This window comes from Micropterus dolomieu, linkage group LG10 (assembly GCF_021292245.1).
Source record: "Micropterus dolomieu isolate WLL.071019.BEF.003 ecotype Adirondacks linkage group LG10, ASM2129224v1, whole genome shotgun sequence".
In the NCBI taxonomy this organism is placed as follows: domain Eukaryota; kingdom Metazoa; phylum Chordata; class Actinopteri; order Centrarchiformes; family Centrarchidae; genus Micropterus; species Micropterus dolomieu.
The window spans coordinates 3264292-3279249 of NC_060159.1; the positions used below are offsets into that span (position 1 = coordinate 3264292).

Consider the following 14958-nt stretch of genomic DNA (forward strand, 5'->3'; position numbering starts at 1 on the left):
GTGTTTTCGTTTGGCCGACAGTGCACGCCGGCAGATTCTCCGTCCTTCCTTTCTGACAGCATCTGGACTGAGTGTGCAACCAATTAGACGAAGTGCATTTGTCGCCCAAAATTCCTGCGGGCCAATCTCGTGATATAATAGGAGAGATGAATGAATGACTTGTGGCAGACAGACAGGAGTGGAAAAATAAATGAAAGTAATTTGTGTTGTGTTTTCTTCCCAGTGACATGCATGTGTGGGTGGACAGCTGGACGGGGTGAAAGAGAGTTTAGGGAGATTTGTCTGATGGATTACTCCGTCTAACAGCAGCAGAGCAGAGAGGGTGGACAGCAGGTAGACAGCTCTCTGTTGTGTGAGCTGTTAGTGAGTCAGACTCCGCTGTGACCAAATCCTGTTGATTTATGACAGATCACCCGCTCTGATTCTGTTTCTCACTGTTTCTTTATAGAGTCTTTGTTTGTCTTTCTCGACTTAGATTCACTCTCAACATTGGACTGGCGCGAATACACCATGAATCAGAGCAAGTAAACACAACAGCAGCTGGTAAAGCCAAGACGAATATATTGCTACGAACTGAATTGTCTCATCTCTCTCTCTCTCACGCATACAGCTTATTGTCATGGTTCTGCAGTGGTGGGTGTCTTACATGTTTCCTCCTTTACTTTGTTGTCTGCCCTAGTGTCTTTGTCTTGTTCTACTTCCTGTGTATGTGCTCACTGGTTGTCTTAGTGGTTTCACCTGTTTGTGATTATGTTTATCCCCACTGTGTTTAGTTGTTCTTTCCTGGTTTCCTGTTTTGCTACCTGCGTCTCTTGTTTTCTGGATTGTCTGCTTCACAGCTGACCTTAACACTCAACATGATATGATCAATGTCATATTCCCATGGTTTGAATGCAAACCGTGTCATGTTCTGGCTCCATCACACCTGAAATACTTTTTGTTTATAATTAAATTCTAAATTCATTCAGATTAAGGCACTATGTAGGGGGGAAAACACTCTAGAACTCAGAATTCATGAAGATCGGTACAGGACTCACTGGACAGGCCTGGACCATGTAGCCATGAAAAAAACATTTCAAGTGCAGAGATGCTTAAAAAATAAAAACATGAATTCATTGACATGATGCACAATATAAAGGTTAAAGAAAGGATAAGAGTATTTGGCAATTAGATCCTTATCGTGACGTCATATTTTAAAGGGGTAGTGATGCCACGAGCTGTGTTCAGTATCCCTCAGTGGTGGTGAAGAGCAATGGCTGAAGATCTAGATAGATGAGATGTAGAGCAGGACTTCTGGCTGGGATGAAGAACAGAGGTGAATGTCTGACACTGAAATGACTACAGACAGCAGCAGAGAAAAGAACCCTTTTTATACTCGAGATGAGATCATTGGCTCACAGAGTTTGTTGGGAAATCAGATTGGTTTAACTGAAAGAGTGAATTCCCTCAGTCAGCTGATAAGTTGGAAGCAGGGAACAGACACAAACAGAGAGAGGGCAACTAAACAATAAATAGAGCAAGCAGGAGGAGTCTTCCTGATCGAACATATGCTAAGCTTCATTATGCTAAGCTTCCTCTCATTGGAGAGGAAAATAAAGGCGATTTTTTTTAGTTTAGACAAGTCAAGTACTTTAATACAAGACAAATATTTACAGAATCTTCACCATTTCTAAAATAAAGAAATAAATGTGTAGACATCCCATCATCCTCTCCACTGTCCTTGGGCTCCTGATATGAAGAGACTCACAGCTGTGCAGTTAAACATGTTCTGGTAGAGAGGAGGGGTCTGTTGGTCTCGGCCACAAAGTCTGTAAGAATTCAATACTTTTTAAGGCACATGGCTTATTAGACTCAACCGTTGCTCAAGTGGTGTTTGAATTTAGCTCGTTCATTACAATTCACTATTAGCATAGTGGCAGAGAGGCAAAAATCACCATTTGAATGGTTTCTGCAGCCACGCTCTACATTAGCAAACATTACCTCCCTCTGTCCTGTCAAGTTTCTAACTGCAGTTTTAACTTCTGCTGCTTAAATTTGCTGTGACATTGCTGCACGCACGGAAACATTCAAAATGACTGAAAAGCAGCCTCATCATTAGTCATTATTAGTAAACTATTAAAGGATACATCAATGCTTATACATCAATACAACACACAATAAAGAAATCACCTGAAAATCTTGCGCTGCTTGAGATTATTTAAAAGGCAATTCAGCCAGCAGGGACCGGTAAAGGTGGAGTAAAATGTCCATGCGGGTCGGAGAAAATAATTGGGCGGGTGGTTGATTTATGCATTTGTGCAGATTCAGATGAAGTCACAGATATACTTTAACAAGAATACATATTCCCCCAAGCCTGGTGTGCATTAGGGGATATGTGGGAGTGTGTGAACTTTTAAGTGTTTGAGTGTCCATGTTGTTAAGTGTCTCTGCATGTGATTCCAGACTGTATGAGTGTGTGTGTCTGCTAACAGGACCAGTGGTGTTTTCACAGTGTTGAGGAGGGGGTTTTCCTGTTCCCCTCAGCATTACACATCTCTGCAGTGGAACACTTCCACTCTTACCTCTATATGTTGAGTGTTGTGCTGATGGACCCCATCCTGTTCGGTGGACACAGGAATAGCAGGATACTGAGTTTGGTGTCTGAAGTCATGGAAGTAAAGTATTCAGTGTTAGGTCAGTGTGTAAAATGATCCAGCTCAGAGGAAGTAGATTATTATGTCTCTCCAGCAGCATATACAGCAGCTTCTTTTCAAAGATTTTTGGGGGGGAATAAGCCTGTTGACAGTTGACAGTGTGGTCAGATACACAGTTGTGGTCAAAAGTTTAAATACATTTGTAAAGAACACCTATATCATGACAATCTTAAATTCCATTGATTTTTACAACTGTTATTTTCCTGTGATGGAATTAGTGAGACACACATGTCTGTCACAAAAATATTCATGCATTTGGTTCTTGGTTTGGTTCTTACAAAATCTGCAAAGTCTCGAGAATTAATCAAAGTCTGACCTGCACGAGTACGTTGCCTTCTTGAAATTTGGGTTAATAAGATGTTCTTCAGGACCCTTCTTCCTGTGTACTCTCCAACTTTTCCTCTTATTCCACCCTCAGGTCAAAATTTACCATCTCTGTGTGCAGCTGTAGAGCTATATAAGGACACTCCAAAAACAACCCAGACTCTTCCAGAGAGTCTGTCGAAGTGTCCTTGATCAGGTTGGAACCTTCCATGGCAGCCTCTGCCATCAGTGTGTGAGATAAGATAAGATTTTGTTGATCTCACACTGGGGAAACGCACTTGTTACAGCTGATTCAACAAAACACAACAGAAAGGAAAGTACACATTCAATAAAAATAGAATAAATGCAAGATATAATTATACCAGTTTTATATACAGATGTGTGATGTAAGGGAGTAAATAAGCTATATAGCACCTGTATACGGGGTGGTGACGGCGCAGTGGCTAAGACACATGCCTTTGGTGTGAGAGACCGGGGTTCAACTCCCTACTGTGACACATGAGCAAGACACTTAAACATAGTTGCTCCAGACCTCTCTGTGTGACCTCTGACACATATAGCAGCTTTGGATAAAACAAGAGGGGTCACAAAGTGCTTTACAGTAAAAACCAACCAAAAACTATCCTGCACGCAGGGGGCCGGAGCCAATCCCAGTTTACATTGGACGAAAGGTACACCCTGGACAGCAACACATAGACGAACAACCACTCACATCGACACCTAAGGACCGAAACCGGGGTTTGAACCCACAACCTTCTTGCTGTGAGGCGACAGTGCTGACCACTGTACCACCTGTCAACAAATACCATATAAATCTAAAGAATGAAAATTTCTTCAAATGTCCGAAAGAATTGTGGAAAGCAAAGCCTTTTTGATCATTAAAAGCTTGTCTAAAAAGATGTCTTTAGGTGTTTTCTAAAAGTTTCTACAGAATCCACAGGCTAAAGGGAGAGAGTTCCAGAGCCTTGGAGCCACCACGTAGAAAATGGATGAATGTCTGTGTAAATATGTGAATGTCGGCATGTGTTGTAAATCACTTCGAGTGGTCGCTAGACTAAAAAAGCGCAGCAAAAATGCATTCCATTTGCCATTTAGGACATGGCAAAATACAGTAATACTGAAACTTGTCCATAGGTCTAATTTAAAAGAGAGCGACGGGTCAGTTGGGGTTCAGCCCCATGGAACCTACTGCACTGTACAGAACTGGATAGCAGCATTCTTTGGCAAAGCAAACATAAGTGATGTTATACTGAAACAAATTTTTGAGCAGTATGATTGAACAAATTGGAAAACTGGCTCCAGGTCCGAAAACAGATGGAGTTAAGCTGTGTGATGTGCCGCACTTAATCTAAATCACTGAATGCATGAAATAGAAAACATGTTAGTGAGTCCTCTGAGACTCAGAATATACTGTATGAATGCTAAAATTCACCACTGCTGGATCCTAATGGACTTGGCGATCCCCTGACTTTCCCTCTTGCACCAGCTCTTTTGTTTTTAATGTAATACCTGCAAAACTAATAACATTACCTCTCTGGAAATATACTGCATGTTGTTGCGTAGCAGGGATATATGTTGTAAATGCATGTACAGTATATATAGCATGATATACCACTGTCACTACATCCTGCCCAATCAGTACTGTGCAACTTTCAACAGAGATGGGTATGAAATGATATGGCTAACTCCGCATTATATGGGCAGCCATATATACCTCACTAATGTGCATGTTTTACAGCTGACCCAGGTCTGAGTGCAGAGTTTAAGTGTCTCTTGATTGGAAATATGCTACTCCAGAGGCTTTTTGAATATCAGCACTAAATACCGTCTTAAACTTCACACACCCTCAAAAATCCACAGAGCACTGGACTGAGTGGATAATCACATGGACAAAGAGCCATTTGAGCTACCTGTTGTCCTGTTAGGGTAGCTACGATATTTTAAACAAAAGCATTTATGAGAGTTAGGGCAAGAGTATTCATCAAAAGGTAGACGTATTACTTTTGGCATACTGATCTTTATTAATACAATATTTTATTTAGAAGCGATGTTGGGCAAGTCAGTAAAGTATGTATTTACTTTACACATTACTACAACATCATATTTTATTAGAATGTCTGAGGGAAGAGGTTTGGGTTTCTGATATAGCTCTACAGTGTTTTTGCTCCTATACATCTAAGGACATATTATCTGTTTTTTGGCTGTGATTCTTATCGTTGCTATGCCGACATTATCTAGATATCTGTATTTGTGAAACATGGGGATCTTTCACATGTGGCTCCTCTACATTGCTGTCTTGAAGGTACTCTGTGGAATTAACAACTAGTAGTGCTATGTTTTAATGAGTTTTGTTTGCATTTTGGGCACTTGCACATGGTCATCCACAGGCGGTGTGATACATTTACATTAAATGGTAGCTAGTATTGGAGAAAATGTAGCTAGTATTGGAGAAAATAAAAAGCAAAGGCTGACCTTTTCCAACCAGCACGTTTAGTAGCGAACCGTGACTCTTAAACCTTATTTTCAGACACCACATATTTCTTTGAGAATTCTGCGATGGAGAGGGCACTGCACAGCCTCAGTCTGGTGGTTGAGGTGGAGAGTGCGGTTCAATGAGGTTTAGGTAGAAGTGAGAGATACCAAATTTAAAACACTTGAAACAAATAGAAAATACAACAATTTGAACTTGTATGTCCCTCCACCATTGCCAAAATAAAATACAAAAGTCCCTCCCCAGTGCCTAAAACATTATTTGACGTGACTCCTTTGTTTTGCACCCCACCACCCTAACAACAACCCCTAACGTGCAAAGAAACAGAGCAATGTGCCAACAAAGGCAAGCGAGATGAGAACTGCTAGCAAGTAAACATGTATCTAAACAATGCATGATTTAAAAATATTTTTATGAGAATTCAGCATTATTATTACAACATTTGTTAGACCACAAGCATACACATAATTACTAATTGGTGAGACACAGTCAATGTAAGCTCATAAAGAAAAGTCTTTGCACCTTTGAGAAAAACTTTGTCTGGCTATCCCAATGCTTTGTGGAGTTACATCACAACATAACTGATATTATTTTTTGCTGCAAACTGCACAGTATTACTTGTCAAGGGGTTATATGAATCTAAATGTTAGACTTTTATTGTCTTTTCACTTTGATCTGTTGCTTGGTATGTGCAGAATCTAGCCGGCTAAGGCTAGCTTTGCATATTAAATGTCTTGTCTTGTTTTTTGCATGAGTTGTCTTGGAAAGAGCCTGGACTCAGATGGTATAAGCTTACCTTTGGGGAAATGCACATGAAATTACACAAGCACTGCCAGGATTTACACATGTGATTTGCAGCACTCTAATCGGTCTGATAGTTCAGTGAGGACAGTTTATGTGAGTGGAGAATCATTCTATTTTCCCACCAAGCCCAACCTCCTCGCTCTACATTTTTCTCTGCTCTCTCACACCCCCTCCTCGTTCCATCTGTTTCTAATCAACACTCACTGCCAAGACCGAGATACACTTCTCCCTGAGGCATCAACTCACACACTGTGAGAAATTGTGAGGCAGTATGTAAACTGGACGGTGAGAGTAACAGGATCCAACTGGGAGAGCAAACATGCCTTGCAGAAGACATTGATGTAAATGTTTACTCCTTTGGATGCTTACATGACTTTGGTTGTAAATCTTAAATATTAAGTACCATAGGAAAAGGATACCTAAATCTCTAAACACCGTTTACCACTGATTAAATACTGTCAAATCCTTAAGGCCTGGGTGTATAGTAACAAATGTAATCTACCATCTTATTTAACACTTTGTGATAGACCTTTTTCACTGCATACATTTTGACTTGATTTAGCAGGGAAAGCACAGGTGGAGCCAGTCACAATAAAGGTGGGTTCATTCTATTTGGCAGTTCTAGTGAGTCATGTCAGCGAGCCAGCATGCAGAGTGCTGGGGCCCTGGAACTGGCATACTGAAATGTAGCCTATTAAGTTTGGTAATTATTTTCTGTTCCTTCTATAACATGTCAAATGTCTGCAGTGAATGAGGTATGCAACCTCCTTAAGTTCATATTTTGTACTGTCTAAAGGCATGCATGAATCAAACCGCTTGCCGAATCAGACATTATGGTCCTCAGATGGATGATGTTGGTGACCTAAGAAGTCAAGTCTACTTGGCAGGTGGTGTTGAAATATCCAGAGTACATCCTTACTGCCCAACGGATGAAATTGTGCACTTTGGACACTCGATGAACTTTCTACTTGGACCAACCTCACCACAAACTATCAAATTTTCATACAAGATACAGCGGGACACTAGAAGGTTTTATTACAAGTGAGATGTGAGTAAATGGCTACATTTATATTGTGCTTTTATATAGAGCACTTTCCAGGTTTTTGCCAGCGAGCAACGCAATATGGGGTTCAGTGTCTAGCCCTAACAGAGGAGGTGGGGATCACCAACCCTGTAATCAGTGGACAACCCGCTCTAACTCCTGAGCTACAGCTGCTTCCCCAACATTTTAAGTTCCTCCACTCTCAGTTTACCACCAAATAAAATGGTTCAGATCTGGATTAACTGCTGGCTTGTGTCCAGCCTGTCAGATTGTCTGACTGTCCATGTTTCTTGCTTCATCGGACATTGTTTTGTTGTGTTCCCAGAACTCAACTCATTACTTTGGTGAATACAATGTTTTTCATAACTGATAGAAATGGTGGCCAAAACCATTAAATATCTGAGTTGTAATAAACCAGCACGTACCTTTAATTTTGCAGGACGCTACCAGTAAGTGTGTGGCATCAAAGTGAGGACGTGTTTGTTGTGGTGAAGGTTCCAGTTTTCTCTGGTATGTGTGGAGAGTGTAAGGAGACACCGCGGGCAGAGGAGAGAGGGCTGTTCTGCTGGACCCTCTGACCTCCCGGCCCTCTCAGGAGAGGCTGCCATGCCTCTCTCCTTCTGCCCTGATCTGGAGGTGAACCTCAGCATATCATGCGTGAGATAGGGGCACTGTGCTTTCAAAATAAGGTCGAACATGTGATTCAGTCTTTGCTTTTCCTGTTGGGTGGAAAAGAGTCATTCAAAGGTTAGTTACCAGGATGTTGGTCTGGAAGCTGTGGAGGCTGTTTACAGTGGACAGTTTTACGGTTCGCCTTTTGTTTTCTCTCCACTAAAGCTGGAATACTTTCATGCCCTGTCTGACTTCTTTTTAGCAATGTCTGTGTCTTCCTAAATGCCAGCAATTACTAATTTACTTACTAGTGCTTTGGTATTATTTAAAATAGAAATAGGTAACAAAATTACAAGTTAGACCCAAGTTGAAATATATTGGAATAATCCTTTGTGAACCCTTTTTAATATGCTAAATATTGCCAGGCAAACAGCAAAAAAATAAGTACAAGTATCATTAACACATTATGGTTGTGACAAAGCCTTGTTGAACTGTATTAAGTAGGGTCTTGTGATACTCAGACTGCAGCACTGCGGATGAATTTCTCCCTGTTGCTTTTGGCTCAGAGGGCAGTGTTGCACTGTGCCATGCCTGCTGTATCACTCTGATACAGACCCAGCAGTGGCCTTAGATCATATGAATGGCCTTAGCTGAATAGGGGACAAACCCACACCTTTTTAGAGAAGGTAAGAATACGGTGCTGCTGTTGTGAGACCGAGAACACTGAATCCAGCCCTCGTCTGTGAGTGATCTCTGGTTTATACCATGCCTGTGCTGAGAATAACAATGCGCAGTCGGCCAAATGTGGAAAAGTAAAAGTCCTCTCCGTCTAGCTGAGCTGGTGAAGTAAACAGACTGAGGTCATCAGCTTTCTGGTGGTTAGTGCCATCACTGTGCCATTTACATTGTAAGGCTGGAATTGGACTGCATTACTGGAGTCTACAGTTACTCCCAAAACAACAATTAACTTTGTCATGCTACCAGTCTTTTCAAAAGCAGGTAATATATGGTAATTAAAGACCAAATAAAGAGGATGGTGCTTTGATTGGCTAAAACCAAGGTCAATTTCTCCTCAGTTAATGTCGGACACTTTAGTTTTTAAAGTCAAAATGGAAGAAAGAAGACAGCAGTATTCCAGAGGGCATGAATATTTTGTTCCGACTGACTGGCAGTTGACCGGCTGTGTATTTAAGCACTTCCTATGTTACTCCGTGATAGCTAAACAAACACAAAAACACTGTGTGCAGGGATGGATTGTTAGTGTGTTTTCATCCTTCTGCTTTTATGCACATCATCAATTTGCATCAAATGCATCAAATCTGTGTGGACAAGGACACTGTCATGTTCCTTACCTGTCCCTAATGTGTAAAACAAACATAAATGCCATATTACCATGGTGTTTTACACTGGGTTATCCATTGTTTGAGGTTTGACTGGCGTCACCTTGTCAAACCCTGTTCCTCTGCAATGGTTTAATGGTATTCAACTAGCTAGTTGGCCTAACTTTTTGAGTGGCATACAAACTTCAGTCCTACCAAATGATTTAAAGGGACATACATCTTAACTAACTAAGGTTGCATAACCAGGGCTATATGTGGGTTTGTTAAAAAAGGGGGAAAAGCATCCTTTACCAAGTGCAGAGGAAATAGCCTACTGCTGACGTGCTCCAGTCAGTAGACTTTAACCTTGGTTCTGTTCAGAATATTAAAGATAGTCCTGGCTGAGGCCTTGTTTTGCTCTTGTGTGGATGACATCTCTGCCATGCATAACTGGAATGTGACAACCTGTTTATTCGTCACTTGAGACATATAACTTCCACATGGTCTTATGGGCTAGCACGACATAACTTGGACATATTTGGAACTGCTTACAACATGGTCTTTGTGGAGAAGTCAGAACTGTCTTTGGACCTATGTGACATGTCTGCTTAGATTCATCAGTTTATCATGTGCTCAGCAATTCAGATCTTAGGGAACTACTGTTTTCAGTCTCTGACAATACATCCTTTGTGCTGGAAATGTCACACTTCAGGCTCTTCCTGTTAAGAGTCTCACACAATATCTGTAAATTTAGCAGCTTTTGATGGTCTGACCTTGGAAAACAAACAGAAAGCTCATGTCTGGGGCTGCGTGGTGGAGCTGGGCCAGGATTTAGGAGCAGCTGTTTCTTTTCTGCCTGCGGAGTGCAGAGTGAGTGTTGAAGCTTTCAACCCTCTGCCCACCCTGGCCGAACAGGGGTGGGGGTGGGGGTGGGAGGGGGAGACCAGAGGGAGGGGAGCTGCCTATTGAGCCCAAGGTGAAAGGGTGCCTCGGTCCTGCAAATGGAGATGGGGCGCTAACACTCAATCTGACTCTGTCAGTCAGGGGGCGAAATATGCAGTTTGGATGGGTGCACTGTCTGACTCAGGCCTGCCTACTGCTCAAGAGACAGAAGCCCTCTGTTGCTCATTTGCCTTTCTGTCTGTCGTTCTTTCTCTCTTCCCTCTCTCACTCTTTCTCTCAGTTTCCAGTCTTCCCATCTGTATGTGATTTAGACACAGGCTCAGGGGAGAGGCAAGTCTGCTAGGAGAGAGGAATCAGGGCAGGGACAGAGGGAGAGAAAGGGAGGAAGTCTACACAAGTTTGTTTTACAGGACTCAGCCTGGGCCGGGACTAGGCGCAGTGCCGCATCTGGAGGTCAGAGCAGTGGAAAAGTGAAGCCAACGTGTGCAGCCGTGCAAGCGGAGCTGCCCAGAGACTTTCCTACAGCCAGGAGTCGCTGACAGAGACACAGACAGAGAGGGGATCAGTGCTCCACTGGGCAAACACACAAATATGGCTGCTAAATCTCTGTCCTGCCTCTGCCTTCTCTGCATCCTCTCAGGGATTTCCTATCCAGCTTCTGCCGCCAGGCTTGGGGAACAGCAACGATCGGTGCTGAAAGTAAGACAGATTTGGTTTTATCTATTTTTGGCTGGTAAACCGTGCATGCTAGCACAGCTATGTTTAGTTTCTGACTTCTTCTACCTACTTCACATGTATGTAATTAGGCTGATGACTACGTACACAAATGTTACGGTGAAAACTGTAAAAGGTGAGGCAGGTCTTTTTGGGGGGGATTTGTTCTGGCTGACTGAAGAGCTCTCAGAGGACTTCTATGTGTCTCTCTGGACGTCACAATGGTCCTGCGTGTGTGTGTTTATGCGTGTGTGTGTGTGTGTGTGTGTGTGTTTGTTTCATCAGAGGTATCCCAAGGCGAAAGTTCACATGGGCTCTGAGTTACTGTCTCCACCATTATCATGCCCCCCCCAGCAAGTTCCCTAATGGAAACCAGCTGCCAAATGTTGAGCAACTCCCCAGAGAGAGAGAGAGAGCACAATAGACAGCAAGGGCATGAGAAGCCATACAGGACCAATGTTCCCTTGGCTTAGTATAGCTCCAAAGGAAATGAGTTTATCTATTTTGATTTAAAGTTATAATCTGTCATTATATCAAACCCATGTTTGAACTTTTTATGGCCAAAACACTTTCCATAATCACCATTCAATGTGGTTGCATTCCATTCCAAATTTCAACATATCATAAGAATACATGAAGTAGTGTGTCCTTACTGTAGCAGGGTGGTGAGTAAGGGTGTGGAAGTTGCCGGGGTGGATGAGTGTGTAGGGCATCTTTCATGCAGGAGACTGGAGTTCACATCCTGTCACAGAACTGCACTTGCCATTTATTTTTCTAATAAACATACCTGCAATCTTTCCCTATCTTTAAACACATTTATTAGTTGCCTAACACTACCATATTTTAATTGCCATAACCAACATTGTTTCCCTAACCTTATTCATACCATGGTAATGAAGGGTTTTACAGAGTTGTCCAAGATTGACATTCTTGTCAACCAATGGGGTTGTTATTATTAACTCAGTTGTAAGTAAAACACCAAAGGATGTCTAATAGATGCCTAATTTACATATCTAGAATGAGACTGATTGGTTGATAGCCTTTCTTTCACAGTTTTGATATCATTGTAGTCACTGTTGCACATGGGCTAGCTGCCTGTAGCTGCAAACAAGTAAAACAATATATCAGGCCATGTTTAAACTACATCTTTATCCTCTTGCAGAAATGTTCCATTACACTGTGACTGTCCTTATGTGGCTGCTTTGGATGCTTTTGGGGATGATCTGTGTCTATTGGCCCTATAGAACTGAACTGGACAGCCTTGATTCTTGGCAGCCAGTCAGTGTGAAGAAACATCCTGGGAAAATGGGCATTAGATTAAAAATGTGGAGAGAAAATAAGGTGGTATTAAATCCCTTGTTGTACATGTTTATTTCTCAGTGTTTTTCTGAGTTGAGGGTCATCGGAGAGGAGGCCTCACCATTGCAGCCAGACTGTCTGTGCATAGTTATTGAGTTACGATGAGATTCCCATGACCTTGGATCTGTAATGTCTTGAGGATGTTCAGAGGAGTTAGCATGAATAAATCCAGTGTCTGAACCCCTCTTCAAGGTCAACTCTAAGTACAGCAGCCAGCTGCAGTTGAGAGGCGAAGCGGAAATGAGACTCAACCTTCGAGTTTTAACATTTAATCTATTTAATTCTCTCTGGGAAAACTCTGTCAGCAGGCAGATGTACATAACTGCCAACACCACAACAACCAGGACACAGGCGTAGGACCAAGTGCATTTGAAAGTTACACTGAAAAAATTATGAACACACTTTTTGCCCCCATTCATCATGAGCTGAATTCAAAGATCTAAGACTTTCTCTACGTACACAAAAGGCCTATTTCTCTCAAATATTGTTCACAAATCTGTCAAAATCTGTTAGTGAGCACTTTTCCTTTGGTGAGATAATCTATCCACCTCACAGGTGTGGCATATCAAGATGCTGATCAGCATGGCTATTGCACAGGTGTGTCTTAGGCTGGCCACAATAAAAGGCCACTCCAAAATGTGCAGATATGCTTTCATTTTTTTGTTCAGTGTATTTTTATAAACTTTATAAACTAACATTGCAGAGATCTGTCAGTCATAGAGACTTCCCATCCCCACACACACTGCAGGGAGAGGGCATGGCCACAGTGTGTTGACATTGGACAGCACTCCTCTGCTGAGCCAAATCCTGTTTTTGTGCTTGATACCAGCTACATTTGTTCAGCTCTGTATCGCAGAGATGGAGCCTTATGGTCCGTCCTGTATGCATTCAACACTACAGTGATAAATACTGAAAATCAGAGCAGAGCATTGGAGAAGGCAACTTCACATGAAAACAAAGAGAGTCTAAATAACATGTTGAATATCATCTTTGTTCTCCACTGTCGTAGGCACAGCCGGAGACCCGCAGAAATAGTTCACATTGCTGAGTGTGGTCATAGTTGGCAGAAGGCTGCAAATGTCAGTTAGTAACATTAGTTCAAAATGTGGAGCAATACTCTTATTTGTTGTTTGAGAGAGTAAAATGAGAGGATTGATATCAACTTTATGTCTGTGTAAGTGCTGAGCTAGATTCAGGACTAGAGCCTAGCTTAAAAACTAAGTGCAAGATGAAACAGCTATGCTAAGAGTAAAGTTCACTAATGAACATGTTGTATCTTGTTTGTTTCACTCAGTGGTTCTCAAACTAGGGGCCATGACAGGGAAGGGGGGAAAATATTTATGGGGAAAAAATAGAAACAGAATGGTGTTTGCAATTGGTGTTATTGCTAACACATTTTGGGAGGAAACACAATCAGATAACATGTCCTGACTCCAGCTTCACACTTCTCACTCTCAGAAAAAATCCTTTTGAAGGTTTTTTCGCAAGGATTAAAAAGACCTTCAAAAAAACCTTTTGAAGGTTTATTTCCAGAAATGTTGAACTATTCCTATTAGGTCCAGAGCTTAAATTACAAATGCTAGCGATTACGACACCAAGTCATCCAAACATGGGCAGAAATGTTATTTCACCAGCTGCTGGGTGTTTACTTGAGACGCATTCCTCTCATTTTAGAGAGTTTAAAGAGTCCATGTCCTACCTCAAGACTATCTGCTGCATCTCCCTCTAAGCCTCAACTTTCTGCCCTGTGCTCCCCTGTCTATACACTCCGCAGCTGTTTGTCATACTGCTAATAGGTCTGAACCTTTTCAAAACTCTTTTAAGTGGCTTCACAAATGGTAATACTTCAGGATCTCAGTGGTTTTCCCATAAACCTTTATTACTCCCAATGGCTTTAACTACCATTTGGGACCAAAACTAAAAAAAAACTTGCACCAAAGTTATTAGCATCTTTAGCTGCATTTCCAGGGTGTGTTTATATGGAAAATTGACACATTGAAAGTTTATATGGGAATGAGGGATGGGTCTGGTATGAGTGTATGTGAACTTAGGCTTAGTAGAAGCCACAGGAAAAGGGCCTGCAAGAAGAATCGGTGCTGTTGTTGACAGGATGTTTGAGATTAGCTACAGAGGCATGCCTTTGTCTAACAGCCCGTCCGTGAATAAATCAAAGGAAAATGTGAATCATTAGTAAGCATACAGAACTGTAAGTCTGTGGAATGTTCCGTCTTCTGGCCGTTCTGGATGGACAGCATCAATGTCCAGTTGACTGAATGGAACAAGGAGGTCAAACTATGGAGGTCTTACAGAGACTGCTGCAAACAAAGTGCTATTGTACGCCTCATTGAATGGTGCTGCTTTAAATGTTCAAAGATTTTTATAGAGTTGTGTGTGTGTGTGTGTTTGTGTGTGTGTGTGTGTGTGTGTGGGGGTGGGGGGGGGGGGGGGGGGGGGGGGGGGTCTGAACTCTGACATCACATCATCCTGAGAAACTGTGGTGAACACACATCAAACAGGATGCAGGACAGAGAACTGCTTTTCTGTAGACTTTCCTCCCATCTCACTTGGTGCAGTTTTAATAAGTCAGTCAAGTTTTTGACCTGAAGCATTAGGGTCAATGCTTAAATATCATGTAAAAGGTTTTTGCATTGTTTGGTATGTTACTTGGGTGTATTGGCAGTATAATTCATGTATATT

At 41.9% G+C, this 14958-nt stretch overlaps 1 protein-coding gene and 1 long non-coding RNA gene across 2 annotated transcripts in view; one reads left to right on the forward strand and one right to left on the reverse strand.

The window, feature by feature from the left end:
* Positions 1–1681: 1681 nt before the first annotated feature.
* Positions 1682–3214, reverse strand: LOC123978296. Its single transcript, XR_006826912.1, has 3 exons — positions 3010–3214; positions 2562–2640; positions 1682–1808 (listed from the first exon to the last, which is right to left on the reverse strand). It is a non-coding gene; the product is annotated as an uncharacterized LOC123978296 (long non-coding RNA).
* Positions 3215–10278: 7064 nt separating this feature from the next.
* lama4 (laminin, alpha 4) overlaps positions 10279–14958 on the forward strand; it is a 37279-nt gene continuing 32599 nt past the window's right edge. The window contains exon 1 of the mRNA XM_046060387.1: positions 10279–10887. Within this exon, the coding sequence (XP_045916343.1) occupies positions 10780–10887 (108 nt within the window). The 5' untranslated portion in view covers positions 10279–10779. The remainder of the gene's footprint in view (positions 10888–14958) is intronic.